This window comes from Tamandua tetradactyla, chromosome 13 (genome assembly GCF_023851605.1).
Source record: "Tamandua tetradactyla isolate mTamTet1 chromosome 13, mTamTet1.pri, whole genome shotgun sequence".
Lineage (NCBI taxonomy): Eukaryota > Metazoa > Chordata > Mammalia > Pilosa > Myrmecophagidae > Tamandua > Tamandua tetradactyla.
Window position 1 is genome coordinate 81,604,239 of NC_135339.1, and position 25,989 is coordinate 81,630,227.

The 25,989-nt window shown below is 45.3% G+C and overlaps 1 protein-coding gene across 1 annotated transcript in view; it reads left to right on the forward strand.

The window, feature by feature from the left end:
* The first annotated feature begins 1,921 nt into the window (after positions 1 to 1,921).
* The window catches only part of GRK5 (G protein-coupled receptor kinase 5), a 250,757-nt gene continuing 226,689 nt past the window's right edge, over positions 1,922 to 25,989 (forward strand). Inside the window, exon 1 of the mRNA XM_077126187.1 lies at positions 1,922 to 2,200. Coding sequence (XP_076982302.1) covers positions 2,149 to 2,200 — 52 coding nt within the window. The 5' untranslated portion in view covers positions 1,922 to 2,148. The remainder of the gene's footprint in view (positions 2,201 to 25,989) is intronic.

Genomic DNA, 25,989 nt, shown 5'->3' on the forward strand with positions numbered 1-25,989 from the left:
AAGTCTCCTCCCATCCCTTACTCCCCCCCTCCCATTATTGACCCATAGTACGGGTGTGGTACATTTGTTACTGTTGATGAAAGAATATTAAAATGTTACTGTTGGGTGGGCCACCGTGACTTAGCAGGCAGAGTTCTTGCCTGCCATGCCGGAGACCCAGGTTCCATTCCTGATGCCTGCCCATCCAAAATAAATAAATATATAAATTATTGTTAACTATAGTCCATAGTTTCAAATAGGTACATTTTTCCCCGTATACAAACTTCTACTTTTAAGTTGACTCTCATTTTAGTCATTTACTTCCTTTACTCCAGTGTGTTATTCCTGGAAAACCTGTGACAAGCAGGATCACCAGGGATGTGATGTTTGTCAGTTTGCAGCTGACAGGACTTTCTTCAACTGGCCCCAAAGTGCAACAAAACAATCTTGCGCTATTACATCCAGCAACCATTTCCAAGTCCTGTTAAGTCTATTAATTTCTTTCTATTCTTCAATGCATAATAACTGTTCCCCATTTGTCTCCGCACCTCCCTGCAACTTCCTGGCAGCCCCGGGAACAGAAGGTTTCCTCCTTTGGCCAGAGAAGGTCCAGAGCCGGCTTCTGGACGGATATCCGGCCCGCAGGGGGCAGAGAAGGCAAAGGCCTCATTGTTCCCGGGGGTCGCCCGCCTCCCTCCCAGCCCGAAGACCGGGGCGGGCCCATTTCCCAGGAACCAGGACTTTAGCGGAAGCAAGGAAGAGGGGCTGAGCTCAGATCTGGAGTCTGATGTTCTGAACATAACCGTGAAAAGGCGCTAAAAGTGCCAAGATAAATAAGCGCAGGGTTTGAAAACCCCTGTCCACGCCTGCTCGGAGCTGGCCTGGCTGTTGTTACTCTTGAAAGCTCCCCGCAGCAGACGCGGGCGATTCCCTCAGAAGGCAGGTCGTTGGTCTGCGGGTCCGGCGTGCCGGAACGCACTGTCCCAACAGAAGGAGCGGCTTGCCCCGCTCCGATCCCCGCCGACCAGGCATAATGGGCCGAGAACCCGCCCGCGGAGGCGGGAAGCCGCAGCCCGTCCCGGAGCTGGGGGCGCCGTCCGCGCTGACCAGACGCCGCCGGGGGGCGCTCGGGCTGCGCCGGCCACCGGCTCCGGTCGCCGCCGAGCCGCGGACCCCTTCGCGCTATCCAAGAGAACAAAGTGCACCTTTGTCGGCGCCCTGGCGCGTGTGTAACGCCGGACAGTGCTGGCCGCCGTGGGCTGCGGGCCCCACGCGGGCCCGGCGTGGTCCCGAGGGAGAGCGGAGCTGTGCTCGCCGGCTCCCGGCCTCCACGCAGCCCGCCGGGCCTGCCTTCTTCCAGGACCACGCTCCGGGGGACGGCCCAGGACTCGCACCCGCTCCTGCGGGTCGCGGCGCTCCGCCCACTGCTGTCGCCTGTCCAGTCAGTTCCCCCGGTACAAGCGGGGCGGGAAGGGGTCGACCGGAGTCTGGGGCGTGGGCATGCGGGTGCCACCCCGGGACGGGGCTGGAACGCCTTTTATTCGCCAGCCCCAACCTCTTACCCCCGAGTGCTTAGTCGGCCTTGGCCGTGCCGGTCTTCGTCTCCGTAGTCCTCCCGGTACGGACGCGGGTGCTGGGGCGGGTCTTGGGCTCCAGCTCCCGCTTCACGCGCGTGCACGGCCCCAGCGCGGCGCAGCTGGGAGGACTACACGTCCCAGCAGGCCTCGCGCCTCGAGCGCCGAGTCAGGAGGCGGGGCCCGGCTTGGCGCCTGCGCAGTGCAACGGCCGGAGTCTGCTAGTACCACACCCCCGGGAGGGACAGAGGGGAGGCAGAAGCATCCGAGGCATTAAAGCATCCGAGGGAGCCGGAGGGGAGGAGAATGGAGTGACAGAGAAACGCGGAGGGTGGGGGGTGGGGGGGGAGACTTCTGAGGGAGGGGGGGAGGGGGGACACAGAGGGAGGAAGAAGCGGCGGCGGCGGCGGCTCCTCTTTGCAGAGGGGGAAAACTCCGAGGGATAAAAGCAGAAATAATGCGGTAGGCACGGCGGGCTGCTCGCTCCCGGCTCCGGCAGCAGCGGCGGCAGCCCGAGCAGCGGCAGCAGCAGCGGCAGCACCCCCAGGCGCTGACAGCCCCGCCAGCCGGCTCCCTCGCTGACTGCCGACTGTCAATGGAGCTGGAAAACATCGTGGCCAACACGGTCTTGCTGAAAGCCAGGGAAGGTAAGAGGCAGGGCCGGTGCGTGCCTGGCGCATTCGCCGCGGGCCAGGGTGCGGGTGGCGTGTGGGCTGGGGCTTGAGTGTGCAGGATGCTCGCAGTGAGTTGCTGCGGAGCAGGGCACCTCGGAGATCTGCTCTGCGAATGCTTCAGGGTTTCAGAGAATTTGGACTTAGGCAGAGAGAAGGAGAAAGAAATGTCGAGGTTACAGAGGTTAGGATACTAAAATATTCCCGTTTCCAGCACTAACCCTCAGATCATGCCATCGAGGCAGCTCTTGAAAGGTCAGTTGGAAAGACATTGATTCAAGGAAAGATGGGCAAACAGGCGAATAAAATATCTTTTTGAGGCGCCCGGGATGTTTCTGTGAGTGTGAATTGGTGTGTGTGTGTGTGTGTGTGTGTGTAATTAGCAGAAGCCAAGTCTTTGCTTGCGCAGGCTGACTTGATATAGGCTATTGCTGGAAACCATTCGCTGGGAATGTTTCTTAGGGAAATCCCGTCGTGTGGAAGGAAGCCTTTTAAAGGCAAAGTAAGATGTTGAGGAATTAGCCCGTACATAGAATAACGAAAGGAAGCCTGTACAGATCACCTAGGAAATGATTTAGGATTTCAGGGATTTTTTTTTTTTTTTTTTGGCGGAGGGTGGGGAGGGGGAGATAGCTGACCTGTCGGATTTCTGGCTCAGTTAAGAAAAGCACCGCAAGTGTGCTTAGATGCGTTTTGGGTGCATATCATTAGATTTCCTGCAAGGGCAGGAAGTACCTTCTAAATAGAGTTGGTAAGATCTTACTCGAATCTGTCAACGCGTATTTTGACTCTTCCTTGAGATGGAAGGAAAAAAAGTGGTTCAGAAACTTAGATGCTTCCTAAAATGATTATGTCCTTGCGAGCAAACATACATATTTAGGAACATCTGGAATATATGTAACATCTTTTGCCAAGATTTGGGCTCTGATGTGCAGCCTCTTTGATAAAGGGGAAGTGGTTTTTCCCTTTCATGGAAGGAGGCTTTATCTGACACCCAAGGTAGAAGGTGCCTGAGTCAGCAGCCCATCAGCCCGCCTTTACCTACTCCTTAATATTTTCATTCACCCTCACCCGCATTGATGAATGAAGGAAGAATTTACGGCCAGGAATAAAGTGATTCCTATTTAGCCCATTCCATCACCTTGTGGCTCCGGTCGCGCTGTGTGGGTAGGTGATGCACAACCCACTATGGGCTGGGATGCAGCAATTCAAGCGCGGTCACGGTGAATTTCGTCGTCCCTTGTCGCTCCAAAGCAGTCGCCGTGAAGGTTTGCTTTGAAAACTCCCGTGGAAGGCAGTGCTTTGAAAACCCCGAGCACAGTTTAAAACATGCAGGTTCCGGTACCCCAGTAGTTCAGCTTTGGTGTGAACAGGTTTTTAGGATAGACTGTTACTTGGTGACTTTAGTAAGGCTGGAGGAAATTTTTATTCTTTTTCCTAACCTGACATTTTTTAAATAGGACTGCATCAGGGCGGGGGCTGGTGGGCTCTCCCTTAGTCTGGGCGCTGCGTGGGGACTGGAGCGGGTGAAGGGGAGAGGGCAGCCCCCTGCTTGCTACCTTCGCAGCCGGCCACCTAGCGGTGGGACGTGGTGGTGCATGTCAGGGTTCCGGGGTTGGGAAAGTTTTCACCCTCTCTCCATTCTGAAATAATTTCTTGGGAAATCTCTAGGTATGAGGGTGCTGGAGGCCTTTCGAGTTGCACTGGTTCCTCCTGTTGCCCAGAAACTTCTGTTCCCCACGACTCTCGTTGGCCCGGGGGCCACTCCCCCGCCCCGGCACCCCTCCCCCGCCCCCTCACCCCGACACAGCATTTAGTTGCATCTTTTAAAACGCGTTGCTCAGAGTGGGCAAAGCGCTATCAATTTTAACCGCTTTCCAAAAATGGTCTCCCAAATGTCCTCACCGAAATGGATTTACCACCTGGCATTTTTGTTTGTCGGGTTAACAGATCGGCTTCCTCAGAGCCCCAGCGAGGAGCCTGCTGGCTGGAGGCTGGTATGGGCTGACCACTTCCACCCGGGAAGAAGGACAGTGATTAAAAGTACTTAAGAATGTGCCTTTCGCTTCCTTTTCCTTTTAAAGGCTTCTCGATTTCTCTTGGAGAGTTTGGAAGTCATCTCCTGGCGAGGAAGCCCTTAGGGATGCCTTTGAAATGGAGAGGGCCTTGCACGTCTGGAAAAGGGTGAGACCCAGACAGGCTTAGAGAAAACTTCATCACTTGTTTGGAGACCTCGTTTTTAAGTTTGTATTTTCCCCTCTTTTCCTCTTACATCTACAGAGAGTCCACGATTTTTAAAGCACTTCCACGTTCTTTTGGCTGGGCCTTTATTCAAAATGTGAGCACATATACGTTAATTCATGTGAAGGTTTTCAGAAATAAAAGCAATTTACTTGAAGTTATTCTTTTAAGTAAATCTCCAAATAATCATGTTTCCCACATATTCAGAAGTGAAATTCCAGTCATTTTAGTGACATTCTAATATAAAAATGATAGTTTCTTTAAAAAACTGGAATTGTTGAAAATGTTAAAAAGTACTTCTTAAAGATTCTTGTGAATGGTTACAGATGAGAAATGTATTCGGCACATATGAAATTTGATTTAGTTCACTTAACAAAATACGTTGTAAACAATTTAAAATGTGGCTTTCAAGTACAAGTCACATTTGTCCCAAACAGTAGGGAAACAGACCTTGAAGAAAGACAGACACACTTTGCAAATGCTGTAAAGGGGTTTATAGTAGCAGTTCAGGTTGGCAGGCCTATCTTTTGTTATTATTATGCATTCTTAAAGGCCGATGGCTTCGAAATTCATTGCAAATGCAAATCCTTACCCTAATAAAACATGCATTAAGTGGGAAAAATAATATAGCAATAAAGTAGAAAAACTCTAAGCAGATCATGGCAAACGATGATTCATGTGGGTATTCATAATCAGAAAACAGTGAGCAAGTTGCACCTTTCTGACAGTTATTTTGAAATAAGAAAAGATACAGATCTTGGTTCAAAATTTTAAACCACTAAAATGTACTCTGGGCTGTTTATTTGTTCTGGTCTAATGAGAAAAACGACAACTTTATCACTAGGAGCTTTAGATTATTCTCCTAAAACACAGTTAGGGAAAAACAGAGAGAAGTTAAGGCTGAATTCATGCCAATTTATGGAAATGAGCTAAGTGATTAAGCATTTAATGAAAAAGAGTCCCAGACTAACTATCTGTCTCTCTATTTACATTTAAGAGTCTCAGGAAATTGGCAGGGGAGCTAGTGTTGAAATAATAGTAGTGAGAAGGAGTGTTTGCAGAGTGCCTTTTGTGTATTTCTTTTTGGCTTTGTTGTTGAAGTAAAGATTTTTGTAGTTTTCTTGTATTCTAGATTTGTTGCTTCACTCATGAGTGAACAATTGTTAGAAGAAATTGTGCATGGGTCCACCTTTCCCTTTCTTCACGGGATCAGCCATTGCTGTATCTGATCGATAAAGATGAGGGGAAGAAAATTGATCACACTTGCTGGAACATGCTCCCAGCAGCCACCTACTACAGGAACTGAGATGTTAGAAGCATCATTTGTCCCAATCGCTGAAAACCAAAATATACCAGGACTCAGAGGCCTCTGTGCCTTGTTGACCCAGCTGCCTGGGTTTTCCTGATGGTCAGGATTGCTCACCCGGGGGACGGTGAGGCTGGGTGGGCAGAAGGAGGGAGAACCCATATCCACCCCAGCGAGGGGGCTGCCTCTTCCAGAACAGGCTGGGCCTTTCACAGCAGAGCTGAAAGCCAGTGTCCCCCCTTTACCTCTTTCTCTGCACCCGTAGTTCTTAAAGATGAAACCAAGGCGTTGGTGTGTGTAGCTGTTAGAATATGGGCAGGTCTCTGCAGCTCAGCAGCCGTCTTTCTGTTATGGCAGGGCGCACTTATTCCACCCCGCAGCGTCTTCCTTCAGTCTGAACATACAGCAACAGCTTGTCTCCTGGCCGAGGTAGCTCAGGGCATGTCAAAGCAGCTTTTCCCATTAAATATGGTGCCATTAAATGATACTGCCTTTTTTTTTTTTTTTTGTAAGTTTCCTTTTCAGTACCGATAACTTGGAAGTAGGAAAACCAAAAGCACTGTTTTCAGAAGCAAGACGGGATTGCTTTCCTAAAGACAGATTTCAAGTGATGATTTTGTTAATCTAGCTTCCTATTTTCAAAATCATCGGATAAATGCCCATAAGACTCTCTGATCCTTCAGCAGCAGAGCTGTTGCTTGTCAGCTTCTAAACCATAAAGCTTGATTCTTCCAGTGCCCAAACTAATCCCTGTTTAAATTACGTTTTTGGAAGCTATGTTGACTCTTGTAGTGGCTTGCTAAATGATACCTTTTGGGTCTGGGATGAAGACTTCAAGGATGCCCAGTGAATTTCAGCAGCAGGCCCAATATATGACTAAATTCACCTTTACCAAGGGCTATTTTTTCTTTTTTTATGTAGGCAGGCTCCGGGAATTGAACCTAGGTCTCTTTCATGGCAGGCGAGAACCCTGCCACTGAGCCACCATTGTACCACCCTTTACCGAGGGCTATTTTAACTCTTGTCTGGAACTTCCAGTATTCTTGTGAAATCACCTGTGGATAATACTTAATGTTAATATTTGCTGCCAATGCATTTGTGGCCCCAGATGAACTATTATAATATCTAAAAACTTTTGCAATAAAAAGTTTTCATGGTTTCAAAAAGGTAATCACTGTAGTTGATCAGGGAACTCAAAGGTGACAATTGAGAAAGAACAACAGAAGGTGACTACAAGCAGGTGACAGGTAGAGAAGATAATCAGAAATTTCCTCAATCCTACTTACCCCAAGCCCTGACCCCTTTCATCAAAATAGAATAGTGACAACAAAGGATTTTAAGATTTGACTTTGAATAAGTAAACCAGGTTACGGCCTTAAACAACAGGGTGATTTCTACTCTAAAACCCATCTTATTATACTTCACTGAACAAATGTATATAAAAATATCCTAAATATTGAAAAGTTATTAATCTGTAAATTCAGTATCGTAAAATTTTATCTTTTAGAAGACAATGCCCCTAAATGCCCATTTAGTACAATCCACTTCCTGGAGGAAGTGTTTCATTTTTATAAATCATGCTCCATTTTAAAGCGGGAGCAGTCACTTCCTGACTGGACCCCGCCCCATCCCTATTTATTGTTTTGAGAAACTACTGTCCTCTGAAACTCCTACTGGAGTAAAATTCATTCATTCATTCATTCAGTATTTGATGGTTGAAGGACCCCGAGCTGAGGGACCTTTTGGGTGTCCTCCTTGGAGGAAAGCAGCAAGAGATGGGTGAAGAGATTGGCTTGTCATTGCCGCAGTGTATGAGCCTCACCACAGCGCCAGAGCTGACGGGGTGTGGCCTCCTTAGCACGTTGGCCGCAGTGGGACATCTTTACCCGGGCAGACCCATCAGGCAGCATCCTTACTCAGATACCCCGTGTCCATGCCGCCATGCCTAGAATTTGGACAGTGGTCTGAGGGACGCATATGTGCCTTAAGGAAAATGAAAAGGCCATATTGAGGGGCAGGCCCAAATCAAGAGGGCAGCTGTTAGTTTTCCAGGACTTTGGGTTTTTGATGAAGGTCTGTTCCTACAGTTGGAAAACTCTACAGGAATCGGCGAAAGGACCTCTTGGTTGAGGAAGGACAGGCTCCAAGAGGAAAGCTGGTGGGTACAGTGGCACCGCCGAGGTGGAGCTTTGGTGGCCCTTCTGGGCCCGAGGCCTGGGCAGAGCTGATGGGCTGCGGTTTGGAGGCTGCCTTTCTTTGTGGCTTTTCTGTTGGGGTTGGTTTGGGCTCATCTTCTGCTGGCTTCTTAGCCTGTCGTGGGGAGAGTCCTGGGAGGCCCAAAGGGATCTATCTAGTCTTCTTAAAATGGCTATGGGTGGCTATTTCCATTTAAATTAATTAAAACTAAAACTTCAGTTCCTCAGGGATGCTGACGCATTTCCAGTGCCCAGTAGCCTCAGGTGGGTCGTGCTACCATACGGGAACATGCAACATTTTCCGTCGTCTCGAAACTTCTTTTGGACAAGGTCGCTGTAGAGAGCGCTGAACACTGAGTGTGATAAACCCGTCAATTCTGACGTGAAAAAACTGAAGGATGGTACAAAAAGAGAGAGATGGGGAGAGGGAGAGCAAGGGGGAAAGAGGGAGGAAGACCCTCTTTGGAAGACCAGTGACGAAGAGGAGAGAGGGAAGTGCGGTGGGGAGGGGCCGTGGGGTGGGGAAGAGACCTGGGAGGGATGGAAGGAGAGGGGAGTGGATGGGGACCAACTTACCTGAGGAAAATTCAGTTCAGGGACAGAGATCTATAGATAAGTAGATTTATTTAATGTCTTGTTGGGAAATTTACCTAAATTGAGCAGCTGCCTTGCCTGATTCAAATTACAAACACATACAGGGCCCCACATTCCTTCTTGAAACTCCTGATGTGGGGATGTTTAAAAACAAAATGTTATATTGAGGAACAATACTAAGTTGTACAATCACAGTAAATCCACAGGCTGCACAAAGGTGATTTGAAGTGAGAGTGAGAATAGGTAAAACAATTTCAAGGGTTTCCGTTTCTTCTGAAGAGAACCAACTGAAGGAGGATCACAAAAGGTGTATTTAAAGATGTCAGATACTCTGTTCTTATACCCACTTTAAAATGATTTTTCCTTAAAAATGGTTTCCTATGAGATTTGAAGCATTTTAATGACAATTCAGTTAGAATACACGTAGAAAGCAGCACGAGCATTTGAAACAATAAAACCGTTAGTTGCTCGGCTCTTTGGTGTGAGGCAAAGGAACTCCATTTGAAGTTGTGCCAAAAGGTCAACTGGTAATATCCTCTTGACAGAAGTCCGTAATAAATTAAGGCCAGTTTTGATAGGGCCTGCTATGTCTCTAGGAACTTGTAATCTGTGTAGTATCGAGATATTTTTAAAAGGCAGTGATGAAATGAACTTCAAAGGAAGGCTTCTGGGGCTTGTGCAGAAAGCAGAAGAAAATGAGATAAACAGATAAGGACATTCCTGTGTCATGAGTGGCAGAGGCCTCCATGGGGGCAGTCAGTGCCTTGGCTGCCCAGGCCTTCTCAGTCACTCTACCATTCTGTCCCCCACTGTCCAAAAAAGAGGTCACCTTCTGGTTTAACAGAGGGGGAAACTGAGGCAGAAAGCAGCCAGTCACTTGTCCAAAGTCACTTCAGCAATGGACTTGTCTAGAGATAATTGAAGGCTAATTTTCTCACCCTCCAAAATGCCTTAATGTTCCAAAATAATGTAGGCCACCACAAATCCATTTCTCAGGTTGGTATGGTTTCCAAATGTAAATGCCATGAGATTGCAATTGTGGCATGGAAAGAGGTTAACCCTTCCTGTGGAAAGGAGTAAAGTGGAAATATAATCCCCCTCTAGACCCTGATTTCAGCTGAGTGCTAGTTTGAGAGCTGTGGGGTAAAGTGAGGTAAAGTAATTCCTACTAAATTGTGAATGACTGATAGGTGAGCCCTCCTAATAGATGGCTAAATTGGCTAAAGTGAATCTGTATTGAGAAGGGGGTGGGGTATATACATATGTATGCACACAGACACACAGACATATTTACATATGGCTATGGACATTCTGGAACTCTGTGACCACCTGTATTGCTCTTTCCACCCCTACACCTCAAAAGAGCAAGTTCAGCTTCTTGACATTCTTCCTTTCCTCAGGGCTTGGAGAGCTGCCAGAGCCAAAGAATTGCCCATAAAGTGCAGGGCATTAGGCCAGTTGGGGAGGTGGTAGCAGGGACAGTGATGGGCTCGCTGTGGGCCTCATTTTTGGCAGCAGTGCTGCTGCTTTTCTTTGGTGGAGCTGAAGATGGGCAGTGGGGGGCAGGCCCGTTCCTGCTGGTGTTAGCTCGCCACATGCGGTCACATCTGCCTTGCACCCCAGATGCTTGCTACTTGCTAGCACTCCCATGGTGTAGCAAGTACTCCATGGAGTAGCAAGTACTCTATGGGAAATGGCTAGCAAGTACTCCCAAGTACCAAGTATTCGTGGGTACTTGCTACTCCATGGGAGATCCTTGTCCTGGAGCACCTCTGCCTGATAATGGCACCTTATGTGTATGTTCGCGTCTCTGCAGCTTTCTTTATTATTGAAAAAGCAGAGGCTTGGTGGAGGTGGGAGAGGAAACCACCAGAGTGACAAATTCTGGGGTGTCCTACCACTCCCTCCCAAAGAGAGTGCAAAGGGGCCTTTCTCCCCAGTAAAACTCTCTAGAGTTAGCCTCTTTCCGTTTTTCAGTGGTAACCTAATGGGTGTTTGCATTTAGAAACCATATCAGCCCCCGCGGGTGTGTGGCGTCTTGCCTCATTAATTTAGCAGCTTTTCAAGGATCTTTGTGAAGCGCCAGAGTCTAAGAACCATGGACTTCCTTGGGGGTCACCGTGAGGTCGGAGATGCAGGCGAGGAGTCAGCATGATGTCACCCCCTGGTAATGGGGGGACAGGAAGTCAGGACTTTGATCTGCCCCTGCAGAGAAGGTGCAGCTCTGACCTTAACTGCTGCGGGTAAGGGAAGGGGGCAGGGTGAGGGGTAGAATTACCCAACTACAGGATGGAGAGAACCCAGCCAGTGTAATTGGTCTGCATATCTGATAAAAGGTCTTGTGAAACCTCATTTGAAAATGGAATTCCATCTTGGCACGGGTCTCAGCACCACTTCTGAAATGGAAACAAGCTGGAGAAGGGTCAACAAATGGCCCGGGAAAAACAGTTTTATGATGGCTGCTGCAGAAATGTGCTCTGTCTCGGCTTAATGTTGTCTGTTAATGCGCTCGGGCAGAGTTTGTTGGGTTGTTCAGATAATCTCCCAGGAGAAAGAAACTCCAAGTTCTAGGAACAATAGGGGTTGGGGGAGGGGTGGGCTGTGACCAAGAATTGGGGTGTTGACTGGAAAGGCATCCAGCTTTTCTTAAGCCAAGTGCTGTTGAGTGTTGATGCCCCCAAGACTGCAGTCAGGGCTTAGGGAGGGCGTATGTCAGATGAGCAGATGCTCTGCAAACATTCCCAGACCCAATGACTGATGCTGTATTTATGTTACGTGAAGGAGAGGAAGAGACCGCTGAAAGTAAAATCCCCGAGAAATGGCCTTAATGTCACAGGAGATGGTAAATTAGGAAATGATTCAGCATGGTTCAGAAAGATTAACTAAGAGTACAGGGCAAATTGGAAAATGTTTTCCAAATGTTTGTCTTAACTGTGAGAAATGTCTGGCTGGCAAACTCCCCCCACCTCCCCCAGTTTGGAAGTGGTTTGTTTTAGTTGTTTTGGAAGAAATAAATATTTGTATTAGCCCAAACATTTGGGGGCAGTTTTCCCCAAGTTTGAGGACCTCTGTGAGTTGGAGGAGATGCTCCGTGCCAATAATACTGTACCTTTTTAGGCCAAATTAAGGTAGCTCAGGACACATCTCATGCTTTTCACATCACTACTAGAAAGAGGCTGAGCAAATGGAAAGAAAATATGGGGCCAAGCAATGATCCTTCCAGACATAGGAATGGCTGTTGACCTGGTATTTGAAGGATGTAATCATTAAGGAAAAATTGCTTTTCTGCTCACGAGCAGGGAGACTGGATCCAATTAAGACAAGGAAAATGTATATTAACTCAGAGGAAAAATTTCTAAACAGTCAATTCTGTAATCCTCTCTGAAGGGGAAGAGGCTGACCCTATGGGCTTTCTGGATGAAGCCAAACCCTGTGATATATGATAATTAGTAAGCACTGGTTGTTCTGCCGCGTGCTCATTCTCCAAACCGCTAATCACTGCTTGGGATGGAATGTAGCAGGCCCAGATATCTGCCCCAGATGTCTTCCCATCAGTAGTAGCCAATTAGAGGGCTTTTAAAAATTAAAGCTTAATTCTCCAAAACCTGTAGCAAAATGTAAACTAAGGAAGGGAAAACCTGAGATGGTTCAGTTGGTTAACAAGGTGTGCGTTCATCTGGGGCGGGGGGGGGGGGGGGGGGGGGGGGGGGGAACCTTTCAAAGCACACTTCCTAATCTACCTTTCAGAAACAATGGGGTTACTAATTGTTTTATATTGTGGGGCCTGCTGTTCTCTTTAGGCTTTTGGTAGCCTAAAAATATATCAGGAATAACTGTGAGGCCTCTTCGGAGTCAGTGCTCCCTGGCCAGGGACTGAGACGTGAGGCCATGTCTGCATGTAGTTTCGATCACCCAGGGTGGGCCTTTGTGCTCCAGATATCTGTCTCCAATATGAGGCCTTGGGGGTTCAATAGAAGCAGAATTCTCAAGGGAAAAACCCTGGTTTGACTTCTTCCTGGTCCCTGGTGCCATAAATCCAGGGTTTGGTGTGTGCTGTGTCCTTGACACTGCTTCACTCTCAGAGGAGGACAGGGTGAGCCACGGAATTTTCCTAAGAAAATTTTAGAACATTTTAGAAAAAGTCCTTCTAAATGAATAATTAAAGAATGATAATGCCCCTTTGGGTCCAAAATTTTATTTGGTCTTTACGATCCTGTGAGGTAGAGTTTCTTTCCTTCCCCATTCTTACAGGTGAAGAATCTGAGGCCCCGAGAGGTAAATGATTAGAGGGTAATGGTTGCCCCAGAGAACCCAGCTGGTTCCAGAGCTCAAGTCTGATGCTCTTTCTCCTTCATCATAGCTGCTGTCCTTGGTAATCCTACCCTAACATATAGGAGACTTTTTTGGGGGGATGCATAGTCCAGGAATCGAACCTGCATCTCCTGCATGAAAAGTGAGCATTCTACCACTGAACCACCCGTGCACCCCCATATAAGAGACTTTTAAAAAGAAATTAAGTGTGCAGCTGTGATGCACAATGCAATAGTCATTCTGTCTGATTTTTAAGATTTAAAGACATTTGCACAGACAATACATACTCGCTGAGAAAATAAACACAACAATAATGCAAAGCTTCAAGAAGAAAGTCAAAACTGCTCTTCTCCCAGGTACCCTGCTACCAGTTGCACCATCAGCATTTAAGTGGACTTTTTTTTTCCAGGTCTCTGGGGATATATGCATATAGATATGATTTTATACAAATGGGAACCCAGGATGTATGTTGTTCTACAGCTGTTTTCAGTCAACTATGTTTTGAAGAGCCTTTCTATGTTTGTGTTTACAGTTTGCTATGAAATGGATGGGTGATTAGGAAAAATTGTGAAAGACCTTTGAAATGGATGGTCTTTTCACACTGGGTATTTTCTAGCAGACCCTTAAGAGTTATCTGATTCTAAAAGGGTCTGGGCTTTTGATTATTTTGGACTAGTTTTATAATTTATTTAATCAAGCCCCTGTAGAGTACCGTTTAGGTTTCCCAATTTTTAAATATATCGCAAACACTGTAGAAATACCCTACCCATTGTATATACATGTTTATGCACTTATCTAAAGACGTAATTTTTTTCCCCCATGGGGATATCTGCCTCTTCACGTTTCCCCTCCTCTGGGTAAAGAATAGTGATAATTTCTGTGCTAGAGTTAAATGATCCTAGGAAAGTACAAAGTACATTTTCTTATGTAGAAAGGAGCATGATACATATGAGGACGCATCCCATGCTGGTTTTGGGATTTAATGCCCTCTTCCCAGAGTCCATGCTAGGCCAAGCTTGGAGTAGGGAAATCAAGGCTGACTTCAGTCCAATACTTTACTTGTTGATGACTTTTTAATTGCCCCTGGATTTTGCATGTATAAGTTAGGCAGGAAATACAGGTTCGAATAACAAGTCTGCAGCTTTGTAAAGGCCTTTCCATATTTCTCTCTTTTCTCTTCATTACAACTGCTTGAGGTAGACTGGTAGCTAATATTATTATTCCAGGTTGAGAAAGAATTCAAGCTCAGAAAGGTGAAGTGATTTCCCAAGGTCACCCAGCAAGGTCAGGGCACACACCTCTTCCTCTGGTGCTAACCCGTTGCATCCTTTTCCATGTCTAAGGGCTTTTGTGGTGGTTTGTACACTGCACAATTCTAAGGGGCATCACTCACATTGTAGAGACAGTAGATCCATAAATGTATCAGGACAGACATCAGAAAGCGTGTGGAGGAAGCAGCAGCCTTTCCTAATTCTCACCAAGATGCTGCATGTTCTCATCCTGGTTTCCCTAATGTCTTTTGCTCCTGTCTTTTATGTGGTACAGCTTCCTCCTCGGGAATCCTTTGGGTCCTTCCATCAGCAACAACTTTGAATGAAGATTTGCATGTTGTTTCCCTAAGTGAGGATTATGTGATAACCCACAATACACCGAGACTCGAAAGCACACATTGACACTGTACGGTGCAAACAGGTCACTGGCCCTCCTACATACGCTCCCTTCAACCCCTGGTCCCCTGTGTGATAAGTGGGGCCTGAGCACAGAGTCCAAAACCTAGGGGCTTTGATATTTTGGGAACTATTGGAGGAGAGAGTGGCATTTTCTTCCCTGGAAGCATCAGTAGATGTGTTAGATTACATTCCTTTGGAGGCTCATTGCACTCTTGCCTGGAAGCGGCAGGATGACTAAACAGAGAAAGGCCGCCTCTTAATTGGATGATTAGCCTGAATATGGCTGTGTGGCCAGCTTGTCTGTGTGCGGAAAGGAGCTCTGCCATGCGAAGCCAGCGCCCTCCTCCCCGGGAGGAGGATCTGAGGTCCAGAGGCAGCCCTCAGACAGAGACAGTGTCCAAGTGGAACAGGTCCCCTGGCCTGGATTTTCCTCCGAGTCGGTGAGACAGCTCTAGGGATACTGATTCCCAGGCCCTGGCCACAGTGTGCAGAATCAAACTCATGGGTCAGGCCTGGGATTCTGTATTTCTAAAACTCTCCAGGAGATCAGCCAGGCTTGGGAACCACTGCTCTAAAGAACCTTCCAGCCAGTTGATTTTCTGAGTCTCTTCTGAGACTCTGCCCTAACCTGGCTCCCCAGATAAGATGACCAACTCCTGTGCAGTTGGTTCCTGGCCTCTAGAGTTAACCTTTCTAGTGATGGGGAGCTCATCCCTCTCCCAAGGCAGTCCATTTCCTTTTGAGATGCTGTGATGATTAGAAAGGCTTCTTGTTTCACCCACTGAATTGCAAGCTTTCCCTTTCTTTGTATCTCCCTGGGTCTCAAAAATGTTAAAAGTAAAACCCAGTATGCCTGGTGACAGTATTAACCCATCGAGTTCTGATCCCATTCTTTGTAACCATCAAGAATACAGCCCTCCAGGCCACGGTGGCTCAGCAGGTAAGAATGCTTGCCTGCCAAGCCTGAGGACCCGGTTCGTTTCCCGGTGCCTGCCCATGTAAAAAAAATAATAAATAAATAAAATAAAGAAATAAAGAAAAAAAAGAAAGAATACAGCCCTCTTTCCTGTGGTTGCCCTCCCACCGTTGGAATACAGCTGTGCTGACCACTGCAGACCTGAAACCAGGCACTTTCAAACTGGGGTCAGAATCTGCTAGCAGGTGCCAATCGGGTGTTGGTAATACTTGAAAAAGCTCAAGGACATAGAAATTAATAACCTGGCAAAGGTGGGATCAAGATACCTGAGTATATTCTTTTTTTTTTTTAATATTATTATTGATAAATCTTAACACAGGCATTCTATACATGATGTACAATCAGTGGCTTACATTATCATCATATAGATGTATATTCATCACCGTGAACATTTGCATCAATCCAGAAAAAGAAATAAAAAAAAAAAAGAAAAAAGTCACACATACCATACCCCTTACTCCTCCCTCTCATTGACTACAAGTATTTCCAGCTACTCAATTTATCTTACCCTTTGTCCCCCCTGTTATTTATTTATTTTTTATCCATATTTCTTTTACTCATTCATTCAAACCCTGGATAAAAGGAGCAATAGACACAAGGTTTTCGCAATCCCGCAGTCATATTGTAAAAGTTATATCTTTATCAAGTCATCTTCAAGAATCAGGGCTACTGGAACACAGCTCAACAGTTACAGGTACTTCCCTCTAGCCACTCCAATGCACCATAAACTAAAAAGGGATATCTATATAATACATAAGAATAACCTCCAGGATAACCTTTCAACTCTGAAATCTTTCAGTTACTGAAACTTTATTTTGTCTCAGTTCTTTCTCCCCCCTTTTGATCAAGAAGGCTTTCTCAGTCCCAGGATTCTGAACCCCAGCTCATCCTGGGAACTCTACCCCATGTTGACAGGGACATTTATACGCCTGGGAGTCATGTCCCACATAGTGCCGGAGGTGAATTTGCTGAGTTGGCTTAAAGAGAGAGGCCACATCTGAGCAACAAAAGAGATTTTCTGGGGTGACTCTTAGGCCTAATTTTAAATAGGCTTAGCCTATCCTTTGTGGAAATAAGTTTCATACGGGTGCACCTCAAGATTGTAGGCTCGGCCTATTGATTTGGTTGTCCCCACTGCTTGTAAGAATATCAGAAATTCCCCAAATGGGGAAGTTGAATATTTCCTCCTTTCTCCCCAGTGCCCCAAGCTAAGTGTATTCTTTTCAAGGTAATATGGTATCTTTTGTTTTTAAGTGCACCAAGCCAGGCTGTTTCAGTTTCCACTGAAAGCCCTATCAATGACTACAGTGAAGAGGTTTAAGGGAGAATCTGCCACGAACATGCTGTGTGAGCTTAGACATATTGCTTGCCCTCTCTGAGCTAAACTTTCCTCAGCCCTTTAAATGTGCAACTTGGCTCAGGTAATCTCTCTGGCTCTTTTCACCCTTCAAATCTTTAGAATTTGCTGGTGCATTTTTCTAATTGATAGTAATTCACCTGTGGGTACTTCATAATGAAAGTTGATGTGAATTTGAAGAGAAAGCATTACACTTTAAGGAGTAAATTACCCCAAGGAAAGAATTCAAACCAGTAGGGCTTATACACGTAATAGAAACAGGAATAAAACCTGCTGCTGCTAATTTAATGGAAGCCTGCAGTTTGAGAAAGGCAAATACGTGATTCTAGTATTTTCTTTAGTGGATTATAGAAAGGAAAATTAAATCAAAAGTTCAAAAATAAACACAGTTTGATTGTTCTGTACTATATTATCTTAATAAGCAGTCTTCCTGGAAAATTTAAAAATACATAGTGCTCTGTCTGGCCAAAGAAAACAATAAATATCGTTGAGAAAATATAAGAACTTTTTTCTAGAGATGAGTGATGGGAACATTGCCTTGGGGCCGTGGAGACGTCTGCCAAGGAATCGGAGATTGATCAGCAGCTCCTGCATTTCCAGGCCTGTGGCTGAGGGCAGCGTTGTTTGTCACTGGGGAAGAGGCAGAATATAGGAACAGGCATGACCAGGTCCTCTTCTGGAATCCTGGGAAATCCTGACCTGCGTTTTCATTCTCCTGCAATGTTCCGTCTAGACATCTGCCTTATCTTCACTGGTGACTCAGATGTCATAGTCCCAGGTGACGCCAGGAGAGTTGGAAGTTCCCTTCTGGTTCATTAGTCCACAGCTCATGGTGGCTAATGGTGGAGACTGGCAACTGGGGTTTTAGACCTACTGGGTGGCTGACATGGCTGAAGCCTCAAGTAATGTAGCCTCCCTACACCTCATCTTTACCTAGAGATGATGCCCTGATGATTATAGAGACCCAATATGAGAAATATTATTGGGTACCTGAAATACAAAGTCCAGGTACAGGCCTAAGTGTATGTAAAGATTTAGTGTATAATGAAGGAAGCATTTCAAATCAGTGGGGGAAAGAATGGCTTGTTCAGTGAGTGATGTTGAGATAACTGGCCAGCTGATTATTAGGGAAGAAGTAATGTTAGTGTCCTACCTCACACTAGTATAAATTATAGAAAAATTGAAGATTTAGATTGTTTTTAAAATGAAAGCATAAAAATTCTAGAAGGAAATAGAGGTGAATACTTTGTGGTTTTGGGGTACAATCACAACAAAAAAACTGATGTATTTGACAGTGGAAAAGAAGGAAAGTTCTCTATGGCAAAAGAGATCTAACAAAAGTTAAAAGTCAAGTGAGGATGGGCCATGGTGGCTCAGCAGACAGAGTTCTCACGTGCCATGCTGGAGACCCAGGTTCAATTCCTGGTGCCTGCCCATGCCAAAAAAAAAAAAAAAAAAAGAGTCAAGTGACAAGATAGAGAAATAGTATAATATTAGTGTGTGTGTATATACATATATATATATATATAGCATCAATCAGAGAAAGAGGAAACAACTAATAGAGAAATGAGAAGTGAGCAAAGAACATAATTTACAAAAGAAGAAATAGTCAATAAAGAAGATATATTAGGCAAAGGTCTTGATTGTAAGTGACAGAAATTCAGTCTGAACTAGTGCAGAGAAATGAGAACTCAGCTGGGCGGAAACTGGGGTTTTTGTATTTCAAAGGATGGGTGGGAAGTGCAGGCACCAGGGTGGAGCTGTAACCTGGAATTTGAACCATATCATCTCTCTGGACTGCCCCTCCATCTACCAGTTTCATGGTTTCTCACTGCTTTCTCTGTGTGGTGGGAAGCATGTCTGTGGGCAAACTCTTAAGGTCTTACATCTTACAGCTCCCGTCAATGGCGTGAGACTGACATTTTCCTTCTAAATTTTGATTTTAAAAAATCCTAGGGGATTAACTTTGATTGGCCTTTCTTGCTTCAATGGATCACCCTGGAGAATTAACTTAGATTGTAGGCATCAATTTTTAGATTCTCAGATTGTGGACCATAACGGGGAAGTGAGATAAGAACTTGGTGGCTCCTGCGATAGCCACAGAGGATGGGGGCGGTAGGTGGGGAGGTGGTTTCTAGGGAAAAGGAGAGGGTACTGGTCAGGCAGGCAGTATTTTGGGATCCACTACACATGAAAAGATGCTCAGTCTCACAAAGGTGTGCAAACCATTAGGAGAGCTTCTTTCCTCTCTGTTAGAGTGACAAAAATTTAAAAGATTGATAGTATCTAGTTAAGAAAGTGTGGGTAAATAGAATATTTTATACATTATACTCCCATTGCTGTTAGGACAGCTTGGCAATATATATACATAAAAATATGTGAATGAGGGTGGGCCACAGTGGCTCAGCAGGCAGAGTTGTCGCCTTCCATGCCGGAGACCCGGGTTCGATTCCCAGTGCCTGCCCATGCAAAAAAAAAAAAAAAATGTGTGAATGAACTAGAACAAATGTACAATACCATTATAAGGAGGTAATAATAGAGAGGTGTATGGGGAAAAACATATCTATTGCAAACTATGGACTATGGTTAACAATAATATCTTAATATTCTTTCATCTGTAGTAACAAATTTATCACACCAATGCCAGGGATCAATGATGAGGGCGATGATAAGGGGTATGGGATATTTTGGGTTTTCTTTGTTTATTTTATTTTTCCCTTTCCTGGAATAATGAAAACGTTCTAAAATTGATTGTGGTGATGAATGCACAAGTGTGCGATGATACTGTGAGCCATTGTTGTGTACTTTGGATACATTGTATAGTGTGTGAATATATCTCAATAAAATTGCATTAAAAAGAAAAATAACGTGTGTGGCCATTGACCTTGAAATTCCATGTCTTAAGATTTTATCTTTAGGAAAAATCAGTGTTCAGATCATATGCAGGAGGTTGTTCAGTAAAGGGTTGTTACAATAGAGAAAAGTTGGAATCAACTTCCATGACTAGAGGATTGGCAAAGTAAATTTTGGCATATTCAGATAGTGGGCTTGTATGTTGTCATTAAGTATTATGGATTCCATTCTTATTGACAGGGAGAGATGATTATAGCATAGTGGAAGGAGGTTAGGAAAGCCTGGATTTGTACAGTGAGTATGTATTACACTTATAATTAGAAGAAGAAGGTTATTTCCATGTGGGGAAGGGGGATGGCAATCAGTGCCTTGTAAATTTAAGACCACCTGGTAGGGCCATAAAGAAATAAAATCCTTAAAAAAATAGGAAGTTCAGGCCTCATGCATCTCCCTGGATCTCTTTTGGACTGAATGCCGACTGAAATGCCTTCATGCATTTGACACATTTTTTTGAACTCTCTTAGGGTGGCAAAGCTTTGTCTTTCAAGTGCGAATTTGATTTTTGTTGCAAAGCCTACATTGCTTTATTGTCAGTTTTAATGCATAACACAGGCAGTCCCTCTAAGTGGCAGTTTTGGAAGTGGGGAGTGGGGGCTAAGGATGAAGAATAAGGCAAAGAATAAGACAAGGTCCCGGTTGCAGGGCTGGCTTCTCCCAGTGCACCTGCTTGGTCAGGCTGGGTGCTTCTGGATGTGAAGGTCCCGTATGTTTGCTTTACTGGTAACCATCTGTCACGTGCATTTATTTTATCCTCATGTGTCATTCATTACCCTCAAAGGTTGGTGGAAGATGAACACTTTGATCCTTCTTTTACAGACTGGGAGTTTAGGAAGGGACTCAGTGACTGTCAGGAATGCTGTAACTGGGGAACTGGATTTTGGCTGGCTTTATCTAGTGAATTAATGACCCATTAATGAGCAGAGATACTTTTGGGATGTACAGGATCAGAGCTGGTTTAACTCATACATATCAAGCATCTCCTAGGCTTGGTGCTGCAGGAATGCAAAGATGAAAGGTACTGCTCCTCCCCTTTGGCAAGTTCCAGTCTAGTTGGGGGAAAGACAAGTACAAAATCAACTTCATTACCAGGTAAACTGTAGGTGCAAAGGCGTTCATGGTCAAGATCAGTAAAGGCTTTATGGAGAGGTAGCATTGAGACTGAGTCTCAAAGGCTGGTGGCCAATAGTGTGGCAGTCACAGAATAACAGAGCCTCCACCAGGTACCAGGCTCTGCAAAGGGGACTTGATAGAAATTCATTTCCTGCAAGAACCCTAGAGGTAAATATCACTGATATTTTCAGATGATAAATCCAACAGAGAGGCTATAGTACTTGTCCAAGTTCACATAGCAGGTAAGTGCTGGACTAGGATTTGACTCAAAGGTACATTGTGGTAGAGACAAAGGCTTCCTGCAATGGGGAGAGAAGAGTCAAACAGTGGTGATTGTGGAAATGGCTCCAAGTAGTTTGCTTGGACCATGGAATAACTGCAGGGTAGAAGGGGCAGGAAGGCTGGAGAAGTGGAAGGTCATATAGGGAGGGCCATGAATGCCAGCCCGAGAAGTCAGGAGTTAATTTTTTTAGGCAAAAGGGAGCCACTCAACGATCAGAGCAGAAGAGGCTGATACCATTGGTACTTGAAGATTCTGGGTCTGGTAGCAGAGGCATGAGACCAAATAGGTACATGCAGCTGACCAGCGTCCTTCCAGAAAGAGGTGATTGGGTTGGAAAGGCTGAGTTTGTAGAACTTGGCACCTAATGAACATGGAGGTAAGTGGAAAGATAGAAACTATTCAGTCTGAGCCCAGGTAATGCTGCAGGACAGTCAGATGCTGCTGGCTCTGAGGAAAGATGCGAGTTTGGTTTTGGCTTCACTAGCACAGAGCCTTGGAGGCTTCAGGCCAGGGACAGAGATTTGGGAGGCACCTTTGAAAATAGTGGGAACAGATGGGGTCTGCTGTTTTTCCTTGTCCGGCGCCCAATCCCTCTTCTTCTGATAATAGCACCCCACTGCTCCTGCCCCATATTAAGTCCAGGTGGTTGGGTCAGGACAACTCACCTTTGGCTCTGTAGATGGGCGTGGGATCTAGCCCTGGCCAGCCAGAGCTTTCTTCTCTTTGGCCTCAGGGATCAGTTCAGCATGAGTAAGTGATTCAAGTTAGGTGATACCTTTTTCTCAATGGTCTAGAAAGAGCTGCTCTTCTTCTAGTCTGTGGCCAAGTTGGTGGAATGGAAGCTGGGAGCTGCTACTCGTTCCACAGCTTGCTGGAGAATAAAGCCAGTGTAGTAAAACACTCACTCAAGAGACCATGGGAGCTGGGGGAGATTGAGAGATTGATGTGCCTCAGCAAATTGTTTGGTCTTTCATTTCCAGCTGTACATAAAGCCAGATGTACCCCCTAGGCTTCCTGTTGGGGGCAGGGGTGGGATGGCTAGGCGGGGAGGAAGAACAATTTGACACTTATAGTAAAGGGCCTGGGCTCACTCAGAGCTTAGGTGTTAAAATCCAGGTTGGTAGGTGACACTTTCCTTCAAGAGCCTAAGAAGGCAGGCCCAGAGGGGTGGAAGGGGTCCAAGAGGAGACTCAGCTCTTACAAAGAAGGCTGAGTGTGAAATTGTGTCCCCAGCTTTGCTGAGCATACAGCAGGTGCATTTGATGTTTGCCACAAACAGTGCAGTCCCTGTCCCAGTTGCCCTTGTGGTACTCTGGTCTTAGCAAAAGAGAAAAAAAAATCTGGAAACAAGTAAATAAACATGCTGGTCACCATAGCAATGTAAACCCAAAGTGTTGGGAACAATGGGCTATGTGAATCCGGAAGTGGATTCTGTCCTCACGGTGATTGCTTTTATCCCAAATCTGTTTCCTTGTGGGAGCCTGGACATGTTCATAAACTCATTATGTAGCCAGCTCCCCCAAGAGGAAGTAACACCTCTGATCAGCTGTGGTCGGCTGGTCACTGAAGTGTGTAGCTATAACCCAACACAGTGTTTTTGGCCTGCAGGGCCCTCTCCCAACCACCCTTTCAGGTAGATACTGTTTTTTACCCAATTCTACAGATAAGGACATGGAGGCTCAGGGAAATTCAATAACTTGCCCAAGGCCACAGTTATTAATGGAAGAATTGGGATTTGAACGCAGGTCCCTGAGTCTGAGCCCTTTTGACCCCCAAGCTCCATCCTGGTGTATTAGTCAGCATTCTCTAGGGAAATAGAACGAACAGGAGCTATCTGTAAATAGTACAAGATTTTATAAAGGTGTCTCATGCAACTGTGGGGATATACAAGTCCAAATTCCATAGGGCAGACTGCAAACTGATAGTGCCAATGAAAGTCTTAATGAACCCTAAGAGAGGCTGGCTGGCTGAAGTAGAGAGGAAAGTTCTCTCTGCTTCAGACTGCTGATATTGTCACCTTTCCCTTAAAAGTCTTCAGCTGATGGGATTACATCCAACTGGCTGGAGTCTCTCATTGCAGAAGACACTCCCATCAGTTGATCTTAGATGTAATCAGCCATAGATGCAATCAACTGACTAATGATTTAAGTCCACAAAATGTCCTTGCAATAAAGGTTAGGCCAGTGCCCGCCTTGACCAGGCAACTGGGCACCATCACTGGCCAAGTTGACACATGAACCCCACCATCACACTGGCATTGGTGTTGAAAAAAGTAGTCACAAAGTAGCTGATACATGTTTTATTTCATTTAATCCCTACCACAACCCTATGAGATAGGTACAACTGGTTATTCCCATTTTATAGATGAGGAAGCCAAGGCACCAAAGACCTAAATATCTTGCCCGCATTCCACTTAGTCAGTGAGAGACAGAGATATGTTTTGAGGTTATTTTTTCAGATGGTTTGAATGCTAATGTGCCTTCAGTTTAATTTGGAAGCTCAGGGTGGGTGATGACCCTAATTTCTAAATCTGGCTTTCATCTATTGCTATATTCTTCATGTGGATCTGTATTAAAGAAACAAATCTGGAGTGTGAGCATTGTGGCAGCAAATAATAGCAATTTGATTTGCCTTTTACTGTTGGAAAACCATATTCTGGAATTCGCTAACATGTAAGTAATTGGAAAATGTTAAAGCAAAAGAGCAAGGTTGGAGAACAAAATCACATCATTAAGTATATGTAAATTAGTTCCCTGGTGAAGCAAAAATCCAAATGTCCTACTGTTTGTGGGCTGGCTGGACGTGTTACAAATGCTGTGGCGTGGGAGTAAGTGACAATTTTTTTTTCATTGAGGGCCCATTACCAGACACACTGGCTGCCTAGGCTCCCTGAAGCTCGTGAATTGGTTCAATAACAAAAAGCATGAATCATTTTAACAGGAAGGTGCAGGGACATCTGCTTGAACAATTTCTGACACTTTTTTTTTTATTCTTTTGAAACGTGTTCTATTTAAGATTTACTGCCAGAAATAAAGATGGATTTGGGGACTGGCAGCCTATAAGCTCCGTGAGGATAATGTCTGTGTCTGCTTCTTGCTTAACTGTTGCATGCAATAGGTGCTTAATAAATATTTCTTGAATGAATGATGAACCTAGGAGCCACCTGTATTCTGCCCCATACAATGCTCACTTCCCAGAGGGAGCGGGCAGATGGCCAAAGGCTACTGGACACTCACTTCAAAGTTCCAGCTGCTTTGGGGGCCCAAGGTCCAGGGCAAAGCGCTGGTCAGGCAGACTAAGTGATCCACTTCCTTTGCAGTCCCAGCCCCGATCCCAGCATCCTGCTGGTCCCTCTCCACCAGGAAGGAGAAGATCTAGCCAGGGAGACACGGGCAGTTGCAGGTGAGGACCCAGGCCCTGGCTTGGAGCTGGCTTAAGCCTCAGCCTATTGGCACCACGGGGCCTGGCTGTTGCCAGAGGGAGTGGGGCTGGCCACTGTGGTGACTGCCCAGGGAGACCCTGCTTCCACCCTCTGGGATCTCCAGATCACTTCTGGTCTCTACCATGGGGTTATTGTTTTAATGGAGAGCCAACTTTTTTCTTTTTTTTTTAAGCAGTTGTATTCACATACTATACAATCCATCCCAAGTGTACAATCAGTGGCTCTTAATATAATCACGGAGGTGTGCATTCATCACCACAATCAATTTATGAACATTTTCATTGCTCCAAAAAGAAAAAACCATACCCCTTTTGCCCCCCTATTATTGACCCTTAGCATTGGTGTGGTACCTTTGTTACAATTGATGAAAGAGTATTAAAATATTACTGTTAACTATAGTCTGCATTAGGTGTATTTTTTCCCATGTACCACCTTATTATTAACACCTTTTGACAGTGACATACATTTGTTCTAATTCACAATATATTTGTACGATTAATCACATTCATTGTCCTCAATATGTTATATAGTCCCATGCTTCATCCTCTAGCTTTCATACATGACCCTAAACTTCCCCTTGCAGCCACAATCACACAGTGATTATTAACTCAGTATAACTAACAAACAATCCAGTGCTATTAATTATACTGAATTAATTATAAGAAGAGTTAATTTTTTATGGTTTACTTAAAGTCTGCCATATACTATACTAAGTGCTTTATGTATTCTCATAGTTTTTGTTTCCTTTTCTTTAGAACTTTTATTTTATTCTTTCCCTTTGTTGATAAAACCTTAATACCTCTCTCACTATCTTATAGCATGGCAGGCTCTCTTAGTCCTTACTACAATCCTATTAGGAGTGTGCTGTGATTATTCCCATTTTATAGGTGATGAAACTGAGGCTTAAGAGAGGTGAGGCATCATTTGTCTTCTTAGTCGTCAAGACCAAGGAAAAGGGATATGACCCTTAAACCCCTTTTTTTCTCAGGCCACTCCCCTGACAGTGAATTTGGGAAGGAAGGTGCCGATTTTTGCTCTGTTAGGAGGGTTATTTGAATTGCTGGGTTTTGCTCAGGGAGCTGGTGAACTTAAGAACTTTATGTCCAGTGTATCTTATACATTTTATTGTACGCCACCCGTGACTCTATGTCTCAGATATCTCTTTTGACAAAGCTGACTGTAAAGTGAATTTCCATAAAGTGAATTCTAGTAAAGTAAGTTTCTGTAAGATCCTATTTTCTGATTATTTTCTTCCTGAGAAGATTTCTCCCAGGAAGCACTGTTCACTGGGCTGGGTATAAGGAAGGTCACAGGCTCCAGAGGGGCAGGCTTTGAGGAGTGGACATTGTCTGCATTTCCAGGCCCTG